At 41.3% G+C, this 25,920-nt stretch overlaps 1 protein-coding gene across 4 annotated transcripts in view; it reads left to right on the top strand.

Annotated features, from left to right (window-relative positions):
- The window catches only part of CPNE3 (copine 3), an 80,166-nt gene that overhangs the window by 36,895 nt on the left and 17,351 nt on the right, over positions 1-25,920 (top strand). For all 4 annotated transcript variants that reach the window (XM_050940984.1, XM_050940982.1, XM_050940983.1 and 1 more), the window contains 8 exons: positions 6,608-6,682; positions 11,810-11,881; positions 13,482-13,565; positions 14,692-14,781; positions 18,569-18,667; positions 21,910-21,996; positions 22,877-22,936; positions 23,935-24,068. In XM_050940984.1, coding sequence (XP_050796941.1) covers positions 6,608-6,682; positions 11,810-11,881; positions 13,482-13,565; positions 14,692-14,781; positions 18,569-18,667; positions 21,910-21,996; positions 22,877-22,936; positions 23,935-24,068 — 701 coding nt within the window. The remainder of the gene's footprint in view (positions 1-6,607; positions 6,683-11,809; positions 11,882-13,481; positions 13,566-14,691; positions 14,782-18,568; positions 18,668-21,909; positions 21,997-22,876; positions 22,937-23,934; positions 24,069-25,920) is intronic.

Here is a 25,920-nt window from a genome sequence, read left to right on the forward strand (position 1 = left end):
GCTGAGCCAGTGCAGAATGACTGTGGAGTGTGCTTTTGGCCGTTTGAAAGCCCGCTGGCGTTGTCTTTATGGGAAGCTAAATTTGGGGGAAAGCAGCATCTCCGCTGTTATATCCGCGTGCTGTACCCTCCATAATATTTGTGAAGGGAAGGGTGAAAGATTCAGTGAGGAATGGACCTCCGAGGTTCGACAACTAGAGGCTGAATTTGCACAGCCAGAGAGCAGGGCTACTAGAGAGGCCCAGCAAAGGGCTTCAAGGATTAGGGATGCCTTAAGGGAGCAATTTGATGCTGAGAGCCAACAGTAATGTTTGGTGCCTTTGCTGTGCTCGTTTTTCCCTTGGGGTACAGTATTTACCACTTTCTGCAATAATAAAAGCTATTGTAAAAGCCATGAAATCCTTTATTCAAAATACGGTACATAAAAGGGCAGGGGGGTAGGGTGGTGGACTGTACATTCAGAGGTTTGAATATGTCCTGTTTGGATTGCTGTTCAATGTCTGCTGCACTTCAGGATTAATATGCTGCAGCGTCATGGGGGTGGAGTGCGCAGGGTAAGGATTGTAGTTATCAGGGCTGGTAGGTGATCGTACAGGTGTTGGGGGCAGCTGGGGGTAGTAAGAAACAGGCTGATGGAGAAGGGTGTTTTGTGCAAATACTGGGGAACAAGAAAGAGCTTTGGGAGGGGTGTGGGTTACCACGGTACAGATCTGCCTGCATGGCTATGAGAGACTGGAAAGAGTCAGTTTGGCGAGCCAGGAGGCTTATCAACTGCTTCGAGGTTTTTCTGGTAGCCAATTCCTTTCTCCTGCTTTCTGTTTGCCTCCACTCATGCATTTTCTCTCTCCATTCCTGCGTCTTCCTACTTTCTCTGGCGTACTGATTCATAACTGCTTTGATCAATTCTTTTGATTTTCGTGGATTTTTCCTCAAGTTCTGCAAGCGACGGGCAGGCGGTGATCCGGCTGCATTATTCAAGGTCACTTAAAAAACAGATAGTTTTAATACACAGAGGCTACATTGTTTATTATCACACAGTGAAGGAGTTTGTAAACTTTTTGTAGCATCATTCCCGCATATCTAACATAGCACAGAGCGGCCACGGAAGCAAAGGCGTGGCGAGCAATGGGGTGAGTGTTTCTGCCCTGACTTCACCTGGGAAGGGGAACTGCCTGATGGCTCACTGGAGTTTCTCTGCACTGGGTAGAGGGAGCTAGGGGCCTGCACAGGGGACAGGATGGATGGAACAGGAAGCTGCCAACCTGCAAGGGGGAGCGGGGGCGGACTGCTAAGCTGCCGACCTGCAAGGGGGGGGGGGCGGGCTGGGAAGCTGCCGACCTGCAAGGGGGGGGGACCGCGAACCTGGCGCCCTGCACTGAGCAGTATCCTTACATTCGCAACAGGGTTTCCTACTGCCAGATATATCACTGCTGCGTGTTACCTGGGAAGAGAGGGAGGGTCTTCTACAGCAATGTGGATTCCGCCCTGGTCCCTATGCAGCTTGCCTGTGTGCAGCAATGGTCCCCCCACCCCTCGCGGCACTGTGGCTCGGACGAGTTAGCCTGACCGGGACAAGGACCACGGTGGTTCTCCCTATAAACTTGCGGAAGCACATTGCCCACGCTCTGGCTGCAAGTTTTCAAGAGATTACCGAGGCCGATTACAGAGACATGATAGAGCATATCAATGGGCTATTCCACATTTAGGCATGCATGCAGGCAGCCATAACCCCAACCCTCCTCTCCCAAAACATAAAATCTGCTTACCCGGAACACGCTCCTCTGCTGCTTCTTCACCAACAACTTCCAGCTGCTGCGACTGGCTAGCCTCCTCCTGGCTTGAGAAGAGCTCCTGGCTGCATGCATCCTGGGACTCTGGGGTGTCTCCCTCCACCCCAGTAGCCTCACTGTCGGCTTCCTCTACACCCTCCCCCACTTCTCCCTGCTCTGAACTCTCCATCGTGCTCCTCGGATTGGCAGTGGGGTCACACCCAAGTATGGCATCCAGCTCCTTGTAAAAGCGGCAGGTTGTGGGGGCAGCTCCTGAGCGGCAATTTCCCTCACGGGCTTTGCAATAGGCACTGCACAGCTCCTTTATTTTTACCCTGCACTGCAACGCATCCCGTTCATGGCCCCTTAGCAGCAAGGACTTTGATATCTGCCCATAGGTATCATAATTTCTCCGGCTGGAGCGCAGCTGTGATTGCGTAGCTTCCTCACCCCAAATACTGAGGTCCTGCAGCTTGGAACTGTTCCATGCTGGGGCTCATTTGGGGCGTGGAGGCATGGTCTCTGATTGCACTCCACACCTGGCTGAGCAAACAGGAAGGGGATTTTTAAAATTCCCGGGGCATTTAAAAGGGGGGTCAGCTGAGCCCAGGGCAGTGGAGTGTGAAATGATTACCAGAGTGGCTGAAAAGGTATGCTGGGATACCTCCTTATACCCCGGAGGCCAATAAAATCGCTGGTGGTGTCAACACTTACTGACCAGCGCTGGAATCGCTACACCCGAGGTAGACCAGATGTACAGCCAGCGCTGCAACCAGGGAGTTGCAGCGCTGGCTGTGCTTTGTAAGGGCTTGTCTACATCAGAAAGTTGCAGCGCTGGTGAGGGAGTTACAGCGCTGCAACTTAGGAGGTGTACACATCTGCAGGGCACCACCAGCGCTGCAACTCCCTGTTTGCAGCGCTGGCCGTACTCCCGTTTTGTCTCGGGTGTAGAGGATCCAGCGCTGGTAATCAAATATAGACACTTACCAGCGCTTTTCTTGACCTCCGTGGAATAAGCAGGTATCCCAGCATACCTGAGGAAGCCTCTGGTAATCAAGCTGGTCTCCTTCCCCGGTTTGCTCTCGCGTTCCCCGAACCCCGAGCAAGCAGGTCTCCTTCCCTGAGGTTTGCTGGGTGGTTCCGGGAACGCGAGAGCAAACCGGGAAAGGAGACCAGCTTCGCCGCGGTTTGCTCTCGCGTTTCCCGGAACCACCCTGCAAACCGCAGGGAAGGAGACCTGCTTGTTCGGGGAACGCGAGAGCAAACCGCGGCGAAGCTGGTCTCCTTTCCCGGGTTTGCTCTCGCGTTCCCCGAACCACCCAGCAAACCGCAGGGAAGGAGACCTGCTTGTTCGGGGAACGAGAGAGCAAACCGGGGAAGGAGACCAGCTTCGCCGCGGTTTGCTCTCGCGTTCCCCGAACCTCCCTTGAAGCCGCCCAACAGCGCTGCAGTGTGGCCACATCTAACACCACTTGCAGCGCTGGTTGCTGTAAGTGTGGCCACTCTGCAGCGCTGGCCCTATACAGCTGTACTAATACAGCTGTAACAACCAGCGCTGCAAAATTTTAGATGTAGACATGGCCTAAGTGTGGCCACGTCCTGAGTTGCAGCACTGTAACCCCCTCACCAGCGCTGCATCTCTCCAATGTAGCCAAGCCCTTTGTTTTTGTCTCAGTTCAGCACATAAGATCATTCTGTGAGCAATCGTCTTGAAGGTTTGTCTAATATATTCTACAGCGACTAGCATACGAGAGAATATTCTATCTCTATCACAAGGAGGTGAGATCTTTTATCAGACCAATTTCTGTTGGTGAGAGAGACCAGATTCTGAGATCTTCTTCAGGTCTGGGAAACGTACTCAGAGCGTCACAGCTAAATACAAGGTGGTGCAGACTGTTTAGCATGAGTAGTTAACACACATTTCAAGGAACCATTCAAGTGACCTATTTACACTTCTCTAGTCATGTTGTGGGGGGGGGGGGGAAGAGGCTGAGGGGAAGGGTTTAAATGAGTTATAGATTGTTCTAAGAAGCCATAAATCCAGGGTCTCTATTCAGTCCATGATTTTTAGTATGTAGCAAAGCTGTTAAATTAAGCTCTCAGGCCCAACTTTAGAAGGTTTTGTTCAGATTTCCCTTGAGAATAAGGACTGTGAGAGGTCATGTATAGAGTGATTTGCTTTGTGAAAAGCATTCACCTGAAGGTGATAAGGTACTTTTTTGTGTTTTTTATCACTTTTCTGCATGAGTTGATTCAAGAGCATAGCGGTTCTCTGGTTTCACCCACATAGTTTTTGTTGGGGCATTTAGTGCATTTGAGGAGGTGTACACTTCATGTTGTGATAGGCATGTGAAGGTCCCATGAATCTTAACACCCTCCACAACACATGGTCTCGATAATGCTAGCAGTGGAGATATGTCTTCAGCTTTTGCATTTGTTGTTGTGGCCGAGTCTGGCGCCACTTTCAGTTGGCGTGTCCTGGTATGTGGGGAGCTTGTTTTTGATAATGAGCTTGGAGGAGGAGGGGGGAGATTTCTTTTTGAATGTGGTTCCCATCAAGCGTGTGTTGTGATTCTGATGATAACCCATATTGGTACCGTGGGGGTGATAGGTGGAAACTAGGGGTGTGTGGTCAGAGAAAGTTTTATTTCTGTATTGAAGCAGGTTCTGCTGTTTTGGGTTATTTGGGTGGGCCATTCCATAGTGATCCAATTCTCTGATGGAGTGTCTTTGTTTGGTGAAGGCAGTTTTAAGTGTGTTTTTTATCCCAGACATTCTCCTGTGAGCATATTCTGTGGTATCTAAGTACCTGGCTGTAGAAAACAGATTTCTTGGTATGTTTGGGGTAGTTACTGGACCTCTGAATGTAGATGTGGTGATCCATGGGTCTTTTTTATATTGTTGTCTGTAAGATTTCATTGTCGAAGCTGATCTTGGTGTCCAGGAAGTTAATGCTAGTGTGGGCATGTTTTAGAGAGAGGTTTATGTATTGGTGGTAGTTGCTGAAGGTGTGGTGAAAACGTGAGCTAGTTTAGGTGTCTGTCCAGAGGATGAAAATACCATCTATGTATCTCATTGGTTTCATGCTTGTTTGTCCAGAAATTCTTCAAGGCGCCCATGAAAAGGTTGGCATATTTAGAAGCCATCCTAGTACCATGGCTGTAATTATGCAGATTTCTGTGTAGAGGTGGACTAAGAATAAATGAGAAATGATAGTTAGTCACTGCCATCCAGAATATCCAAATGCTTGTAGAGTCCAAACTGCTGTTGCCATAAATCCTATAGTAACTATAAATCAATACCTTAAAGCATTGTATGTTTTCTGAAACTTTTATCAGTGTTACAGCAACCTGATACCCTTCCTTTCTGCCAGATCAAAAACAAGATCATGTGGCATGATTGCAAAACATTGCAAACATCAGTAAATTATATGAATTGCTAATTTTGAAGGGTTTTTTTAATGAGATCAGATTCCAGTGCATCTGAGCTAACTTAGGCCTTAACTACACTGGCACTTTACAGCACTGCAACTTTCGCGCTCAGGAGTGTGAAAAAACACCCCCCCCCCCCCGAGCGCTGCAAGATACCGCGCTGTAAAGCCTCAGTTTAATCAGCGGTGCAAGCTACGCCTGTAGAGGATGTGGTTTACGTGCAGTGCTGGGAGAACTCTCTCTCCCAGCACTAGCGCTCCGACCACACTCACACTTCAAAGCGCTGCCACGGCAGCGCTTTGAAATTTCAAATGTAGCCATACCCTTAGCAGATTTGATTCTGGGATTAGAGGGAGGGCAATAATTTCAGGTATTTTTAGAAAAACTCAAATATCTTATCTACCTACAGGAAGAACTCCTTCTCTGCACTTGCTCGCTTGCGTAGATAACAGGCATCTAACTGGAGAGTGAAACTATGGAATTCAAAGTTGCCAGCTTTTCTACTCGAGCTTCTGCTAGAAGTAAAATTTAGAGATTCCAAGATGGGGAAACTAACAGCTCATTGCTGAAAGTTATTTATGAAGGTTCTTGTTGCTGTCATTACTGTTTTGCTTCAGTGAGAGACTAAGAAAAGTAAATTTGTCTTCCTGTTAATGTTGTTACTCAATGCAGTTTGTTCTGTGTTTGAGATAAAATTTATGAAAGGAATCTTTGAAAGAAGTTTGGTCTCTCTGGTCTCCTCACATTCTTCTAAAAGATCTGTCTTCCCCTCCCCTTCCTCTCCCCCCCCCAAAAAAAACAAACAAACAAAAAAACAAAACTGAGTTCTAGCAGACGCTCAACCTCAAATTCTGAATGTAGGTAAAATAACAAAATGAAACATAAACATACTGTGTATCTTTTAGACCGGCATATAAAACAAAAATGCACGCTTAAATTATTTGCCATATCTATAAATCCAAATACAATGTGTCAAGAACTAAGGGATAGCCTAATTTCTCAATTTCAGGCATCCTCCCTGCCAGATGTAGATGTAGATATGGAGCGGGAGGTATAGGTGTATCATGTCAGATACAAGCAATCTTTAGCAGTTATTCAGGAAAAGTCCTTATTCTACTGTTGAAATTATTGATAGATGAAGGATTTCTTGTTTATCTTAACTTTGGTTTTTTACTTCTGCCATTAGTCAAAGTTGCATATAGGTTCATATCTTTAAATATTATCCAAACATATTGAAGGCTATAAGAAATAAAAGTAATGCTGGAGTTGTCATGGTAGAATAATTTTCTAAAATGGAACATGCAACACCACCCCGTTTTTTGTTTTTTTTTTTTGTTTTGTTTTTTTAGTGCAAAAACCTGTTTAATTGTCAAGAGCTATTACTACAATTTAACTTTTGTTTTGACAGATAGTCTCCAGCAAGACGCTGACAAGACCATTAATGTTTAAAAATGGTAAACCTGCAGGGAAAGGAAGCATTACGGTAGGATACCTGGCTTTCTCCTTCTAGCATATAGCCCATAAGTTGTTTCTCTTACTGAGTTAAATGTATTCTGTCACATTATAGTAATGGGAATATTTCTTTCACAGCTGGCTGTTTGCATCTTTCAATTTACAAAACAGTACTTCTGTGTTAATTTAATTTATCAAAATCAAATAGTCTTCAGAGGCTCAAATAATGACTTAATCAGTTTCAAATAAACTCAAGTGGTGAACTTTTTTAAACCACAAAAATCAAATTTTCTTTCAATTTCTTATCCCTCAAGTCCTGAGCAAATGTGGACTCTTATTAATTTTTATTTTCTTCCCAAATTATTTTCCTTTCATCTCAAACTGCATTCTACGTAAACAGTATTAGGATAGAAGTCTAATGAAGTGTCATGATGCTAGTGTGCTAACTAGATAAATGGCTAATATTTAGTGGTAACCACAGTAGGCATGTCAAGAGCTTTACAAATAATTAAGGCAGTCTGTGTCCTGAGCAATATATAATCTTTTTGGCAGAAAACAGCAAGGGGTTACACCAAAAGGGTAACTAGATAATGGAATTGAGACACAAGCATTAACATTCCTGATCTTTACTGTTTTTTCTTAAATAATAGGTCTATTTAAAGTTATCCATCTTTAGGGCTACTTTGCTGTTTTATTATTGTTTTAGCTGTTAGGTTAATGAGCAAACACTAGCATATATACAATTATGGGGTTATCAGGCAGTGAGTGGTAGAACTGTAGATTTGGCAACCAATAAGAATATAAGCAACAACCATGCTGGCATTGAAGGGTATTTCTTGGTGCAAGAGCTATTGACTGGATGGAGAGCACATTAATATCTTTATTTTGGGGGTCAGTTTTGCAGCATCAGTAGGGGCTGTACTATGGTGGCTAGAGATATTCGGTTAATATAAACTGTAAGGCCAGAAGGGAATCTCATGATCGTTTAGTCTGACAACTTGTACTTCACAGGTCACATAACCTCACTCAGCCTGTCCTGTGCTGAGTTACTGAAATTCTCAAATCTTGAATTAAAGATTTCAAGTTACAGAGAATCTGCCATTTAAAGTAGTTCAAACCAGCAAGTTACCCATATTCCATGCTGCAGAGGAAGGCAAACCCCCCAGGAGCTCTGCTAATCTGACCTAGGGGAAAATTCCTTCTTGACCCCAAATATGGTGGTCTGTTAGACCTTGAGCATATGGACGAGCCCCACCAACTAGACACCTAGGAAAGAATTTTCTGTAGTTACTCGGAGTCCTCCCTGTCTCGTCCCGTCTCCAGCCATTGGGGATATTTGCTAATAGCAGCTGCAGATCTGCTATGCGCCATTGTAAGCAGTCTCATTATACTGTTCCCTCCATAAACTTATTAAGCCCAGTCTTGAAACAAGTTTTTTCCCTCATTACTCCCGTTGGAAGGCTGTTCCAGAACTTCACTCCTCTGATGGCTAAAACCATCATCTAATTTCAAGCCTAACATTATTGATGGCCAGTTTATATCTATTTGTTCTTGTGCCAGCTTTGGCCCTTAACTTCTCTCCTTCGCTAGTGTTTATCCATCTAATGTATTTCTAGAAAGCAGTCATCTCCCTCAGCTTTCATTTGGTTAAGCTAAAGAAGCCAAGGTCCTTAAATCTCCTCTTGTAAGGTAGTTTCTCTGTTCCTCTGATCATCCTAGTAGCTCTTCTTTTCACCTGTTCCAGTTTGAATTAATCTTTCTTAAACATGGAAGATCAGAATTTCACATAGTATTCCAGTTGAGATTTCACCAGTGCCTTGTATAATGGTAATACTTTTCTATCTCTACTAAAAATACCTTGGCTGACGCATCCTAGGATTGCGTTAGTCTTTTTCACTGCCATATCACTTTGGTGGCTCATAGTCGTTCTGTAATTAACCAATACACCCAGGTCTTTCTCCTTCTCTCTTGTATCCAACTGATATGTCTCCAGCTTATAGCAAAAATTCATGTATTAAAGACTAACAACAAGAGCTTTCACTTTGCACTATTACATTTAATCCCATTTCTATTACTCCTGTTTTCAAAGTTCTCCAAGTCATTTTATATGATGTTCTGGTCTTCCTCTATATGAGTAATACCTCCCAACATTGTAATTTCATTATCACACTTCTGCTTTTTTGCGCCAAGGTCGTTAATTAAAATGTTAAATTAGATTGACCACAAGACAGATGCCCGAGGAACTTCACCAGTTATCTCCTTCCAGCCTGACATTTTGCTTTTCGGCATGACTCATTGTAGTCTCATCTTTAACAAAGTCTTTATCCACATTTCGATTCTCATATTAATCCCCATCTTCTCCATTTTAATTTCCCATGTGGATCTGTATCAGATGCCTTACTAAAATCCAGGTAGATTAGATCTACTGCATTTCTTTGTCTAGAAAATGAGTTACCATCTCAAAAAAGGAAAAAAGGCAGGTTGGTCTGGCACAATCTACTTTTTATAAAACCATGTTGTGCTTTTATCCCAATTATTGTTTACCTCTGTCCTTAACTACTTTCTCTCTCAATTTGTTCGAAGACCTTGCATTTACTGAGGTCAAACTAACAGGCCTGTAGTTTCCTGGATCGCTTGGTTGTCATGGCTTATGGCAAGTTGTATCTTTGATTCCCTTACTTGGTCTCTCTGTGGGCACCCGAATCCAAGTGACAGGTCTGTACTTCTTTCATGCTTGAATCCTGCAACTCACACCACTTTTAGGCCAGGTCCCCAGGTCACAGCACCCATATTCATCAACTGTATCCTTGGCAGGTCCACTTGGGTTTTGGCTCCTGCTTTGACTTTTCTCTCCAGGAAGTGACAGAACACCTTGTTGAAAACAGTGTGATTTATTTATATGGACACAACAAAGGGAGAGGGGAAAAAATTCAAACAGAAGATAATATGCATAAAGATCTTACCTAAACTTTAGCCTTTCCTTGCAATTTAGGTAACTCCCATCCCAGTAATCCCCCCAGCATTGGAGAGTGCAGCCTCCACCCCTCTGTGTGACCCTTCAGTTACTGTGGTTCCCTCCGTCCACCCCTCCCCCCACCCCCAAGTTCACTGGTAGTCTTTTATCCGTTTCAAAGGCCCTGTGTTTGCTGTGAAGCAACACAATCTGGTTAGTTCGGCTTATGCTTCTTCCCAGGTGGGACAGAGGCAAACTTCCAGCAATGGATTCAGTGTATCTGAGCGCCAGCATTTGGCGCTGTCTGCAACCATTGTCTGGGTTCCTGCAGACCAAAGCTAAGGGCATATCTGCACTTATAGTGCTGCAGCAGTGCAACTGCACCCTGCACCACTATAGCACTGATTGGAGCATTCCCGCGCAGGTACTCCGCCTCCCCGAGAGGCAGTAGCTGTGTTGACAGGAGAAGCCTTCTTGTCAATACAGTGCTGCCTACAATGGGGAGATAAGTCAATATAACTACGTTGTTCAGGGATGTGGAGCGACGTAGTTCATACCAACATAAGTTTGTAGAGTAGACTAATGCTAACAAAGACTTATTTAGCTTTACCTTTTAGCCAGCATCAAAATAACCACCAAACTCACTGGGAGAAAGAAAGATGAATCATAAAATTAATGCAGATCTCTTATATTCTTCACAGTGGTGATGGATGTTAGCAAAATGGGTAGACAGATTTGGCAGCGCAATTTTATTGGAAATGCTCCATTGAGATCAGCAATTAACAGGCAGAGTCTGTTAATTAAGTATTTTGGGATACTGCCAAGCAGGAAATTAAACATTACTCAGTGACACAAGGATCATATCTTCATGTGTCCTGTACACTGTCTTCAAGCTACTATGTTAGTGCCCTAGTTTATACCACCTCTATTCTATACAGTGAAATGTAGAAATCTGGTCTACTTTACTCAGCTAAAATTGGTGACTTTCCAAATTGTGTATTAAGTGACTTTTTTTTTTTTTTTTTTGTAGCCAGAGAGCACGAGCTTTGGCAAACTTACAGGGATCAGTTCCCATGTATAAGATTTTTTTTTCAAGCCAAGATCCATGTACGATTTCTAGCTGCTATTATAGTACTTTCATCAATGATGTCCATAAGTTTGTAATGATATTGTTGTCCAGAAGACTAGATACAAATGGCATTCTTTTTACTAGCCGCATGTTCTTCCTGTATCAGAATTGATCAAGTACGTAATGGAACAAAGTACGCTGCATCTGAGGATGATACCTCCCACAGACTATTTTCTAGTTATGAAGTTGAGACCAACAGATAAACTCTGACTTCAGTCTGTGATCTGTCTATAGAGTTAAAGGCCCCACCAAGCACCCCTTTCTTGCCCTTGAAAATGACAGGACAGCAGTAAAATTCCTCTTAGAATGCTGACTGCCTTTTAGCTATAACCACAGTTGAGCATAAGGGAAACTACAGGCTGGTTTTCAAGTGTGCTGCACCACAGTTTTTGAACTATGGAAAACAGTTTAGAAGCTTGGTCTAAAATTGAACTTGTACTGCATAAAGACAGATCTCGCCATCGAGTGGATGTGAGAGAAGCTCTATAAAAATGTGCCTCTGCATAGTTAATTCATCTAGCAAGCTCTTCTATCTCACTGAACGGGAACATTTGATGTTGGAACTTGTAGGTTCTATACCTGGTTTTGGCACTGAGTCTGTGGTATTTAACAAATTAAATAAATAATCCAAAATTTTCAAAGTGGTCCCTCTTTGGGGGTTTCAATTTTTGGTGCCCATTTTCAGAGGTTCACACTCTGAGTGTTCACACTCTGTGCATCTGTTGACTTCAGCTGCATTATGGGTGAATGCCTCTGAGAATCAAGACCTGTATGTCTCAACTTGTGCCATCCAAAATTAGTGGCCACTGTTGAAAATGTGAATCTTAACATCTGTACCTTGGGTTGGTTATTTGTAAAATGAGACTATTTACCAACTAACATATGAGTTTTGTGGCTTGCTTGATGCTTTCAAAACACTTCCGAGTTATGTCCTACCTTTTCATCCAAGGCGCTCCAATTACTTCTATTTTTAAATAAATATTTCACATCTACCCTTTCTAGGTATGTTGTGAATAATACTAGCAAAGTATATAGTATCTGAACACAGAATAAATGTTTTTCTTTTATCTACCTAGATTACAGCAGAAGAAGTAAAGGATAATAGAGTGGTCTTATTCGAAATAGAAGCAAGGAAACTAGACAATAAGGTACTTAATTGCTGTATTTGTAATAGCAAAGCCTTAAAATAATGATGCCCTTATTTATAAGTAATGACAGGGGTTGATTCATTCTGGGATTCTTTGCTGGAGAAATTTGAGTCTACTGTGCTGCTTACAGTAGAACACAGAACATTTGTGAATTAACATATATACTTGTTCGGGGGCGGGGGGGGGGGGAGCTCAGTGGTTCGAGCATTGGCCTGCTAAACCCAGGGTTGTGAGTTCAGCCCTTGAGGGGGCCACTTAAGGATCTGGAGCAAAATCTGTACTTGGTCCTGCTAGTGAAGGCAAGGGGTTGGAGTCAATGACCTTTCAGAGTCCCTTCCAGTTCTATGAGAAAGGTATATCTCCATATATTATATTAGCCCATTTGTTTATAAGCCACCCCACCCCCCAAGATGGTTAAGTAAAAATTGTATGACCCTTTCTACCCTTTCATAAGCCAGCCCTATATTTCAGAGGTTGGCAAACTTTGGCTCCTGGCCTGTTAGGGTAAGCCGATAGTGGGCCTGAACATTTTGTTTTACCTTGAGGATTCACAGGCACGGAGCCCCTCAGCTTCTAGTGTCTGTGGTTGGCCGTTCCCAGCCAATGGGAGCTGCAGGAAGTGGCTGGGAACAGCAAACCAAGGCCACAGGGATCCAAGGGGCTCCATGCCTGCAGACTCTCCAGGTAAACAAAACAACAATGTATTAGATATTCAATTCAATGATTCCATAGAGGCTAAAATCATCAAAGTTTGGTGTATACCCGTTCTATAAGCTAACCCCTGCTGTTTGATGCATCACCCTTTTACCACAAATATTCAGCTTATGAACGAGTATACAAGTACATTGAAGTTTTTAGAATGAATCTTTACCTGTTTCTAAAGTAAGACAGGTATATTGCCCAAAATATTCTTTGAACAAGACTTAACTCTGTCCATATAAATTACTGACAGATTTGTATCTTCAGTGTGAATGCTTTTCCATTAGTGTGAATGCTATTGCAATTTAATTTTAAGTTTTACTTACTAAAATAACTGTAAAAAGTACACTTTCAGGCAGCACTATAAAGTATATGTTAGAGTGGACAAATCCATTATAATAAAGAAGTCACTTCAGGGCTGGTGTTAGAATCTCTAGACACTTTAATTGCTCTGTGAAATTCTAAAATAGATGTTAAAAATAGGTGTCGTAGGGAAGAAATGCTTCTATTTTACATTTTTATAATGCGCTAATGAGGCAGCTTTGAATTCAGGTCCTGCCTTTCATACACCTAGTAGCTCCATTGTCCTGAGATGGAACTGTCTGGATGGAACTGTCTGGCAGTATTTACAGAGCCCAAAATCTCACCTTACACTTAAAAATATTTCTAGTCTACTCATAGCTATGCACTTCTTTGGCTTGCTAATATAAACAGTCCTGTTTTTAAAAAGCAATAATGAGAGTGATACCTGAAAAATAATTTGTATTCTTCATCAGAAAGATGTTTAATAGTTTTTAGGAAAGTCTTTTGTTTACCTTCCATTTATCTGACTATGTATATTATTAATTAGTGTTTTGATAACATTCATGCCATGTGTTAACTGCCTATTTTTTAAATTCAGGATTTTTTTGGAAAGTCAGACCCTTTTTTGGAGTTCCACAAGCAGACCTCAGAAGGAAACTGGGTGATGGTTCACAGAACTGAGGTAGGGGAGGTTGTTACAAAAAATTAGATTAACTCAATAAAACTGACTTTAAATGCATAACATAGCACTAAAGATACAGCACCTTCAGAGCAGGAGAGGTGATGTTGTGGTTAAGGCACCGGACTGGGGCTCAGGAGACCTGAGTTTTCCCAGCTCTGTTAGACTTTTTTTTTCTGTGTGACCTTAAAAGTCATTAAATGTCTCTGGCACTCAAATGTGGATAATACTGCTTTTTTTCCTTACTCTTTTTTCCATTTAGATTGTAAACCCTTTGGGCAGGGATTGTTTAAATATATGTAGTGTCTAGCATAATGGTCTAGTTTTGGTAGGAACCTCTAGATGCTATTATAATATTAATATTGGAGACTGCCAACTTCAGCTAGGTCTGATATTTACTACTTAAAATAAGTGTGTAACTTATTACTGAACTCTTATAGAAGAGCCAAAGGCCCTAATCATTTTTTAAATAATGAACAAATTTAGAAGAAGGCACAGTCCCTTATAGCACTAATTTTTTTTTTTCTTTTTTTGCTTGATAGACATGAGGAGGTTATATAGTGGCCTTTGCTGACGTACACTATACTTCCCCCCCCAAAACACACACACACACACACACCCATCAAATCTCTGGAGAAAATAGTTCTGGAAATGGTGGTTCAGGTATAAACGTTTGTTGGAGTGAAATGTAACTTCTGGAAATGATAATTTTACCCCCAGTGTCTTGCTCCCACTGGTAAGATGCGGGGGTACATAGCAAAATGCTGCATATGCTTTGGGTCTTCATGTGCAGAGGTACTGGGAATGTTACATCCTCTCCAGTTTGGAATTTAAATGGTATGATAGATTAAATTTCCCTTTTGGAAAATTTTGACCTGGCAGTGAGCAGCAGCATCCAACTTCCTCCACAGCGTTGAGGTTAAACAAAATTTTCTTGTGTTATGAAGATCCAGCTATTGGGGCTCTTGTTATATCCTTGTCATATGTACTTTTTTTTTTTTTTGTGATTGCCTCACTGGTCAACACTTTTCATATTAGTAATAGTTATGGAATAAAAACAGAGCAACACTGACAGTCCCTCTGTATCTTGCCTTGTTAACAATACTATTTTATCAAAACTTTTTGGCAGGTTATAAAAAACAACTTGAATCCTGTCTGGAAGCCCTTTAAAATATCCCTCAATTCTCTGTGTTACAGTGATATGGATAAAACAATCAAGGTAATATTTAAATAGATACATTAAAGACAAATGCAATGTATCAAAGAAACAGTTGGCAAAGATAGTGAATATTCATTTAACTGGTTTATCCTCTGTTTTAAGTTAAATTCAAAATAAAGGTTTTTATTATAAGTAACAGAAAACAAGAATGATAACGATGACTTGATAGTTTGTGTTACAGTATCTCCTAAATTTTTTTGTCAAATTGAATTCCGGAGTTAGGGAAGATGGTTAACCTAGAATAAATGTGTATTTCCCTCTTCAATTTTTCATTTTTTTTTTTTTAAGAGTAAACATGCTCAGTTCTTTCAACCTTTCCTCATGGGCCATGTTTTCTAAATATCTTTCTCTTTTTGTTGCTGTCCTCTGGACTCTCTCCAATTTCTCCACACCTTACTTAAAGTGCAATGCTCAAAACTGGGCACAGTACTGCAGCTGAGGCCTCACTAGTACTGAACCAGTTACCTCCCAGATCTACATATGACATTCCTCCTAATGTATCTCAGAATGACATTTGCCTTTTTCATGACAGCATCACACTGTTGACTTGTATTGAATTTGTGATCCTCTGCATCATCCCCAGATCCTTTTCAGTGCTCGAACCACTTAGCCAGTTTTCCCCATTTTGTATTTGTGCATACGATTTTTTTTTTCCCTCCTAAGCATAATACTTTAAACTTGGCTTCGTTGAATTTCATCTTGTTGATTTGAGCTTCAACTGAAGCTGCCAAATCCAGGGTGCTAAACCAATTCATCGATCCTCAGTGTCTACAGCAATGGTTAAATCACGTTAAATCCTTGAATGGATAGTCTCATTAGGAAGTAAAGTGGCCTTATTGTGAAGGAATGCATTTTAAATTCACACTTTCATTTAATTCAGTTCAGCTGCCACTTTGAATGCATGTCTACCCAGGGACACTCAGGAAAGTTAAAGTATAGTAAGGCATTCACAAAATCAAAATGGAATTCATAAATTGAAAAACATATTCCCCAATCTGTCACAGCAATTTGTACATTTAGACAAAATCCTACCAAATCAAGATACACCATAGCACTTATTCCCATCCTGGGGAGAGGATGCAAGAGAATATATCACATGCAACAGACATTAGTCACATTGCTTAATGCACAACTGGAACATACGGTACTTAGCTAGTATGAGTATAAACCTGCACAGAATAAAACAGTGATAAGTAATATAATTATATTACTTATCTTTATAAGTAAGCCCAGAATCTGACAACCTGGTGGGAAGAGGGGGAAGGAAAGAAAGCTAGTGACAGCTCTTCTCCACATGTCATGGATGCATTTTTCATTTCCATTTAATAGTCCCACTAAAACTGTAGTTCTTTGACCAAATAAATCCTTTAAGTTAGGGTTGTTTTCAGCTCAGCACAGTCCAAAATGTAATCTTATCACCCAATAGAATACACTGTGTAAGTGTATAATAAAACCTGCTGTGAAGTTTCTGATCTCGGTTACATGGGTGTATATTCAGAGCAGCTGGGTTTCCATGGAGTTGCTCCAGATTTACAAAAATAAAACAGGGTAGATTCTAATCTCTGCAGCATTTTATTTTGAAATTGTAGTTTATGGATTTAAAATTACTTTCAGATGAGACAGTAAAATTGTGGTAATGTTGTTTTGAAGAAGAATTAAACAATGCTTTAACACTTTTATACACACAGTGGCATGCATAACAGGCTATCTTATTATAGTAAGTAAAAATGACTTTTTTTAGCTTTCCTCAGTATGAATGCCTCTTCACACACTGAGACACTCAGTTTGTGTATTCAGCAGTAATGCACAAACCAACTTGCTACACTATCTCCAATTTATTTCTAAATTGTGTGTGTGTGTTGCAGTGAGTCAATGAGATCTTTCTGTACCACAAATGTGAGCCTCTCTCATTTGGAACTAGCATGCCTGAATTCATCAGCTCTGAGGAGGGAAGAGGGAAACATGGATAATGTTTGTTGCTACAGGGAGCCACCAAGATTGTTGCATGAGCAATCAACCTTCTGATTTCAAAAGAAACGTCGGGCTAGATGTATTTAATATATCAAACTCCCAGAAATGTTTTCTGTCTTCAAATAAAAAAGACAATTATGATAGCCCTGGAACAAGCTGCTATTACCATTGAATGAAAAAATAACTTCAGTATTAGGAATTCCACCAAGTGCTTGAGTAGGTGAACATCTGATTGTCTCAACATAAGAGAGCCTAAAGAATCTGCATCACATCTGCCTGTATATGAAATTTGTTTCTCCATCTGTGATACTGTTGTTGCCTGTATGCAGTATGAATTGGTGTTCCATGCATGTGCATGTATTATGTATTTTATTACAGTGGTAGCCAAAATGTATCTAGGAGCTGTGCCAACAGAAGGCCGCACAGTCTTTGCACTGTAGAGCTTGCAATCTAAAAGGCAGTAATGTAGAAATGTGAAATGTGTTATGCAGGCAGTTGTTTTCTCTCAGAAGCCCAAGATTTTATTAGGTAGTTAGCTTTTTTTGTTCGGTCAGAAATGAAATGTTAAAGAAAACATATCTTTAATGTGCTAGTGTACAGTATAATAATTTTTGTCTTAATGGGGAGTAGTAAAGAAGGGAATAGAGAACAGCAGTATGGCTTAGATTGAATCTGTTTAGGAAAATTTTTGTCCAGGGTCTGTATGTTTGTCCTGAACAATGTAAATGTGCTTCAATGGAAATTTTGGAACTAGAAAGCTTTTATTTTAGTAAGTTGTCTTACCTATAAGCAGAGCAAAAAATCATTCCTAGGCAGAGGTCGTTAGTGCAATGTTAGTTTAAATATACAAACTTAATTCAGAATTATAATTAGGACATTCTGGAGAACATTCATAGCCTGTTCATTTTATTACTTTTTTTATGTATATAAGCAGGTTCTTCACAAAAGTTTAAAATAACAGTGGGGGAAGACAGAGCTGGGCTAAATAAACTGACAGTCTGCCATCCCACCCCATTAAACAAAAAGAATAACCCAAGAAAGGAAGAGCAAGTGAGAAAGGAAAGGCATTAAGGTTAAAGTTGAATTGATTTGATCAGTGAAGTCTTACCATTGAGCTATAAATACAGGTAAAGAGAGATTTTAGCCAACATAGTCTCTCTGAGGAAGTTATGGATTTACAGATCAAGACTGCTGGTCTTGAGAGAACTCTCAAGTCTAGCTGCAGTGAAAGATACTGAACTCTGTCTCTGAGCCTCTCTGTGGATCAGTAATGCAGTCTACTTGCCTTTGCTCTCCTGCTAACCACCCAGAGCCTGACTTGAAGTACTGATCATCCACATCTCCCAGTGAAATCAAAAAGAGTTGAATGTCAATATCTCTGAAAATCAGGCCTCCAGTCTATAATGGCAGAAGGGTGCACGCACTGGGCACTATGGAGTGACTTTCCCTAAAAATGATCAGAATAAAATAGTAGCATTAGCCCTAACTAATCATATTGGACCTGCTCCTGTAAAATACTGAACCCTTGATGCTCATTGACTTCTGTGGAAGTTGAGGATGCTCAGCAGCTTGGAGGATTTGGTCCAGTAGGAGGTGAGACTCAGTTACCTTTCTGCAGTTGGTAAAGCCTAGCCTTCAGACACTTGTATATGTGCCCCACTAATTTAAATCTATGGCATAGGACAAACTTCTGCCCTGCTTGAAATCCTAACAGGGAAAAATGGCAGTTTGTTTTAATACATGGTTATAGAAGTATCATTGCAATGTCACTTCAGAGCGTTGGTTATTGCTAATCCTGGATAATGCTTCATTTTAGGTAGAGTGCTATGATTATGACAACGATGGGTCTCATGATCTCATTGGGAGTTTTCTAACCACAATGTCAAAACTGAAGGAAGCTTCTCGATCCTCACCGGTAAGTCCAAAGCCTCTAGGTTTCTTGAGCATTTTTATGAAATTGCTTTACTCGTTTTGAGCAAAGGCTACAAAGTATCTTTGTGAATTTTTAACTGCCTTATGGCAGTCCTTGTAACATCAATTCAGTTGATTGAGTTGGCATTTCCATTATAAATCCACTTTTACAGGCTTTAATATCTTCGTTGTTTGTCAGATATGCCATTACAAAAAAGTTGTTGGGCCAAAATAATTTCACCAATCCCTAATCATCAAAATGCAGATTAGTCTGCCATCACTGCTGTTAAAAGGCCAAAGCCTGAATTATTATTTTCATATTTTACTTTTATCCTTAATTTTCAGGTTTGGTTCTTGCTCACTTTAAGTAATTGAATAAATCTGAATGAAGACTATAAGATTTAGCCACTAGTGCACAGAAATCAACCTAGTGTTTTCATTTGTTTGGGTCTTTATTTCCTTTCTTAAAAAAACTCAGAAACCACACTATCCCGTATATTTTGCTATGACACGTTAACAGTGCTGTAAACCTTGTAACATGGCAGGTTGCATCCTCATAAAATTTCATTAAAGGCCACTCAGCTACCTTAGCTTAGAATCTCTTGTGTCCCAAGCAATATTCTACCATATTTTTCTTTAATTGCACATAAGTTGAAAAATAGTTCAGTGATCAGGTACACTGCATGCAGGTTTCAAACCTAAAAGCATCCTGAAGTATTTTTTGTGTGTGTGTGTGTGTGTGTGTGTGTGTGTGTGTGTGTGTGTGCTGAATTCTTCAAAGCTACTAATTATAAATATTTAGCTTCTAATGTGTTTATATTTTATAATCACGGCTCCTGCCATGTTGCTCCCTCGATGGTTGTTTCTGAAGACTTCCTGAAACAGAGCGAGGACAATCTAACACTTCCTTTTACAGCACTGGTAAATAATTTCAGCAGGTGATTGCTCATAAGTAATCTGCTTCCAAGCAATTTCTAGTGCTTTTTCTCATCTTGCTAAATTCTAGGAAGCAGGCTGGCATTTATACAGCTTTTCCCCACAAGCAAAGTAGTGTGCATCTTTCTGTAATAATTAAACTACACAAACAAATACTGAAGGGCAAGGATGAAACCATTTAGTCCACTCTTTTTTGCTATAGCATAGGAAGATTTTTCTCTTCTGTAAGTTAATTATTTAAATAAAATATGGTACCATTTTACTGAACCAATTATTGCATTAGGTCCAAAACTGAAAAAAACTGAAGCATACTTCTGTGTGGCATTTTTTTTAAATGCACCCACGCTCTCTGTAAGACCCTAATCCTGTGAGATAGTGAGCTCCCTTTGTGCCACTGAAGTACACTGTGATTTGATATGAATCAAAATGCACCATCCTATAGGCTGCTATCTTCTGCTTTTAAAAAAAAGTGTGATAAGATGTAATCTACATATGCTTCTTTTGAAAATGCTTCAAGAAAGCTCTTCCTTACATGTATTTTCTAGACCACACATTGGCTGTATCCAGTCAGAGAGCCATCCGTGTGCCAGAATGAGACTGGCTGAGAATTAAAGCTACAAGACAACACAGAGGAAATATTGAGCTCCAGAAATTTCTTTTTTCAAAAGAACTGAGACTCAATCCTGCAAAACTTTACTTATTGGCTCCACTAGGACCATGTCTGACATTAAGCATTTCCTGTGTGAATAAAGCTGGGTGGTAGGTCCTGTAAAGTGGAATTTAGTAAGACCCCAATTCTCATCTTAGTTGTGCCCATGTTAATCCTGGAATGACTTCAATGAAATCATTATGTTTACTTGATCTTAACACCAGTGTAAACTGAAAAGAATCTGGTGTTGAGATGCAGACTGTGCTCCACAAATTAAGAAAAGGCTGAGAGAATTCTCTGGCGAGAGCCTGCTTGATTGGGATGGTGGGGGGAGGACATGCTAATGAAAATTATAAGATTTAACAAAAATCCACATGGTGGTTGGAGTTAATACATTTTCACAGAAGACTTTTTTAATTTTAAGATAGAGTTAAATATGGAAAATTTAATCAGGAAATTACCTGGCTGTTTAGATTAGCCTCTTTGATAAAGTACCACAATTTGTTTCAGTTCTAATTATGTCTTACCGTTGTGTTCTATCCATGCTGTAAACCAACAACAAACAGGAAATAATCTAATAGAATAAAATATTGCAATATTTAATGTCTTGTTGCATTACAGAAACTGTTTGCAGGTTGTTACCGTCAACATATCTCCACTGATTCCAGTGGAGGGAATATTTTTCAGGCAAGCCCTTGGTATGTGTCTGATCCTGAATGGTACTGAGCTCCCCTCTTTCTCACTGTGGAAACTTAGGGCGCTTAGCACTTTGAAGGATTTGGAGCTCAGGTGTTTCCTGACTGACTTGAGAATGTACAAGAGGCTTGTTGTTTTGCAAAGGTTGTTTTTTTTTTTTACTCAATCAGTTGTTGGGTTTAATCTCACTAGTTGAATGAAAACATTGTCCTGTGGCTTAGGAAGCAATGGAGCCCCAAACCACTTAAGAAATCAGTTTGAACGCTTCGAACATATGGCGGAAGCACACACGTATGACCAGGGCTATTGAATATCTGACTCGGTGTTTGCTAGAGAAAAGTAAAGAATGAGGACTAGCTGGCTGAAATCCAATTTCCATAAAATGGAAGCGATGTTGGGAAGACAGAAGCATCAGTGAGCTGCTTTATAGGAGAGTGTGTGATCCTGCCATTTGTTACTGGAGCTTGCAGTCTTTAGGTTACTGTTGAATCCTCAGCTGCTTTTGAGCAACCCTATAGCAGAAGAGAACTGGGTGGCTTTTTCATCTGTTTGGTTGCATCTTCCTTGCCATTCTTCTCAGATGCAGATCTTGCTACCGTGTTCCATGCCCCTCTTGCCTTCAGAATAGTTGCAATGTTCTTTACTTGGGGCTATGCCTTAATCCAGCCTAGTACCTGAAGATGGTCCAGAACTTTTAAATTCACTCTCTCCCCAAGAGCTGCACAAGGCCTTTCTCTTCCGAAGCTTTATGGGAGAGAAGGTACAAAGAGGGCTGATACTTGTGCCTGCCCTGTAGGATTTTTCTTTTTCTGGTTCTGAGGAGGATGGGTTTGCTTTTGTTTTACAGCCAATGACTGCACTTTCAATGTAAGGCAAAGGTACTTAAAGCTCTGGATAGGTATTACTTAAATGTATTGCATAAATTGTACTGATTGTAATCTTGTTGTTTTTTTCCATTCCCTTAGGCTGAATTTGAATGCATCAATGAGAAGAAGAGACAAAAGAAGAAAAGCTACAAAAATTCTGGTGTCGTGAGTGTGAAACACTGTGAGGTCGGTACTCAAGGTTTTTATTTTTTAACTCTATTGAGTTTTCTTTATTTACAAATGTCCAGGTACAATGTCTCTGATCTAACATACCTCAACTACCCCAAGTGTAAGTAACAGTAAAATGTATGAAAACTGCAGAAAGATTTGAGTCTATAAGATGATAGTATTGCTTTGAATGTTGTAGAAGCAGTACTGTGACAAAATAAAACGTTATTGCTTTACATAGACTCAGAATGCAATTAATATTACTACTCAATTTTTCTATAGAGAGTTGGATTTAGTTTCCTATACAGGAGATTGCAAGCAAGTGAGTGTTACTGTTTTATACAAGGCCTTTTGGTTTAGAAATAGATGTTTTAAATATCAAACCTCCATAACCTTATTTTCAATAGGATGATCTTACTAGTTAAATAAAGGAATTCCTCATGTAGTATCTTGAGGTGGGAAGTGGGGGGTGCTCAGGTCCTAAATAATAAAACAGCCTTCTGAAATTCTATTTGCATGTATCATGGAATGACAAGGGAAGTGGTGATTTGCATTGTCTTAAACACAAAAAGCACTAAACTTCCTAGCAATTAATTAATAGGTACCATAGTATTGATTTCCTTACTAGCTGAACACCTGGTTAATGTAAGAAATATTTCCATGATATGAATTTTCTCCATGTACCCAGATCCTGTTTAAAAGTAATTATAAGGGGCCCAGTACTGGCATGCACAGTGCATAGTACCTTATTTATTGAATACTCAGTGAAATCTAGAAGCACTATTTGTGGAGTAAAGGTACTACTTTATAACAGTATGGGAAGCAAAACTAGGCCTTTAGGAAATTAAGAAGTTGCCTCAGTCTTTTGGGTTTTGCTGAAACCAGTGTTTCCTTTTAGATTATAGTGGAATGCACATTCCTTGATTACATCATGGGAGGATGTCAGCTGAATTTCACCGTAAGTACTTTATATGTACAAAATTGCTTTATTTTTCAGCATAAGCTGTAATGTGTTATTGATTTTCTTAATCGCATGTTTATTTTTGTAGCAGATGAAGCATAAGCCCATATTTCCAGAGGCCCTCTGGCCTGTTTTGTTAACGGTTACCTGGAAAGTTCTGAAATATGATACTCCTAACATCAGACATGAGTTCTGAATCTTCAGATGTGCCCAGTCAGTGCTGGATATAACTGTGTTGCTTGGGTTTGTCTTACACCATCTCATCACAAATGTAGTTTGCTTGACAGCCATTAAACTGATCTAATATGGGAATGTCTGTAGTTCTGTTCACTCCTAACACATCCATTACACCTGGAGGTGGTCACATAGAGCTTGTTGTGGTAGGTCTACATCTGCCAAGGATTTCCCCATGCCAGAATAATCTTCAGCTGCCTATATAGAATGGCTTCAAGGCCCCTATGCACAGCCTGAGCAACATACATAGGCCTTAACATTGGATCAGACCCTTAAATGGTTTAATTCACAAAACTGGTACAACACAGACCGTGGCAATGTAAGCTTTTTGCACCCTGGCAATGTTCCTCAGCCCTCACCCGGAGAAGATCAGTGTCTGGCTGGCCTTTCAGCAAAGGTATCTGTTAATTTTTTGACTGTTGTGGTATTCCTTGGGTAGCTTCCACCTGGAAGGAGGCTGAGTCCATTTCACAACCATGGAGAAGATGGTGAATGCTTTTATTTAAGACCTATATAAGACAGCAGCTGATAGGCGGAAAGCCAACCAGTCCCCATGAGGAACCACAGCTTCATGATGTTTCAGTAGGGAACATTCCTTAAACAAGGTTCTAATGTTCAGTAATATGGTTAAATATGGCAGCTGACAGGTGAGTATATGTACCAGTTGTTGTTGTTTTTTTTTTTTGTCAGTTTAATTTTGCCTGAGATTAGGAACCCAGTTTCCCCTCACTGCTAACTGATACAAATGCTACATTTGACAGGTGGGGATAGATTTTACTGGCTCCAATGGGGACCCTCGCTCACCAGACTCTCTACATTTCATCAGCCCTAATGGGGTTAATGAATACCTGACAGCCATTTGGTCTGTAGGAATGGTCATTCAGGACTATGATGCGTAAGTTTTTAACTTATCTCATTTTCAAATGCTTGTTGTAAATTCTGGGTATGTAACTATTGCAGACACCCATAAACAGCTCATAATAAAAGCTGGTAGAACTGAAAGTATTGGAAATAAAAGCATGAATAAAAATCCTGTCATATTTTCCCTTCCATCTTATCCTCTCTTTGAATGAACTCTCACCCTTTGCTGGGGGTGACTGAGGAGAAAGAGTACAGTCTATTTTGGCTTGTGTGTAGCTACATTCCACTTGACTCTGCATAAGGTGGTCAAAGCATACTACAGATGGACGTACCTGAGTGACATTTTCTCTAAGTGGATGGAGGTGCCAATCTGTCAATTTAGCTATCTCTGAGATTCCTTGGCAGAGTCAGGAGGTGGCAGTGCAGAGATTACCTGCTTAAATACCACCAGTGTGTTCAGGCTACACAGGAAGGAATAGCTCAGTGGTTTGAGCAATGGCCTGCTAAACCCAGGGTTGTGAGTTCAGTCCTTGAGGGGGGCCATTTAGGGAACTGGGGTAAAAATCTGTCTGGGGATTGGTCCTGCTTTCAGCAGGAGGTTGGACTAGATGACCTCCTGAGGTCCCTTCCAACTCTGATTCAGTGACACAGATATGAAGACAGTCTGTTCTCCATGGAGTTTACAGTCTGGGATGCAGTTCAGTGATCACATTGGGAGACCCAGAGAACAAGTATAGGAGTTTATGGTTTGTTTTAATCTTGAATCTCTTTTCTAATGTGACGTGGAGGATTTTCATGAGTACAGTTTGTGGGCATCATGGAAAGTCAGTATTTATTAATGATAGAAGAAATTTGAATGATGAGATGGGGGCTAGGACTGGGAGATATGTCCAATAGTAACTCCTCGTTGATCTAGAATGATATTCCCTTGAGAAGGCCCAGAATTCACCAATCTTAGTACAGTCCGTTCCTCAGTCAGTATCTTACCCTTAGGGGCATTCTGCGCCAAAAAATTAAAAATTCTGCATACGATATTTTAAAATTCTGCAAGTATTTTATTTGTGAAATAAATGTGGGAGCTCCAGCATGGCATTGGTGAGCACAGGCCAGTGGCTGCACAGAAGCTGGAGATTACTCTGCAGATTCCTCCTCCTCTCCCTTCTCCCCCCCTCTTCCCCAGCATGGACGCAGTGGTGAGGCTGCACCCAGCCCTGACACTCCCCAGGACCCTGCCCTGCCATGCCAAGTGCACCAGGTGTGGGCAAGCAGGCTCAGCCGAGCGGGATCCATGTGTAGAGGGGCTTAGTGTGGGGGATCCTAGTGTGGGTTGAGAGAATTCTGTGGGAGCAATCTGGGTGTGGATGGCTCAGTGGGGGATCCAGGTGCCAGAGGGATCTGGATGCACAGGGGCTTGTTGGGGAGGTTATGGGTGCAGTGGGCTCTGAAGGGGGGGGTCCAGGTGAAGATGATTGGGGCTCAGCAGGGGGGTGGGGTCCTGGGTATGTGGGAGATAGAGCTTGGTAGGGGGATCTGGGTGTGGAGGGTCAGGGGTGTCCAGATGCTGGAGGAGTGGGGATCAGTGGGAAGGGGATCCAGGTACAGCTGTTTGGGGCTCAGTGGGGTGGGTGGATGCAGTGCAGGGAAAGAGGAAGTCCTGTCCTCCCCAGCCCAGCTGGGACTAGCAGCTCAGCCCAGCACAAGGTGGGAGCCACCAGCTGGGTTTTCCCCAGTCCCATCCCCTGCCCCACAATGATTTACCTGTGATGTCTTCCCTGGCACCCAAAACATACTGCTGGCGATGGTCGCATGACCGCTCTTATGCCTTCCCTTTGCTTTCCTGTCAGTCATTTTTCTGCAGGGAAGCAAAGAAATCTGTGGAGGACATG

The sequence above is a fragment of the Gopherus flavomarginatus genome, chromosome 2 (assembly GCF_025201925.1).
Source record: "Gopherus flavomarginatus isolate rGopFla2 chromosome 2, rGopFla2.mat.asm, whole genome shotgun sequence".
Lineage (NCBI taxonomy): Eukaryota > Metazoa > Chordata > Testudines > Testudinidae > Gopherus > Gopherus flavomarginatus.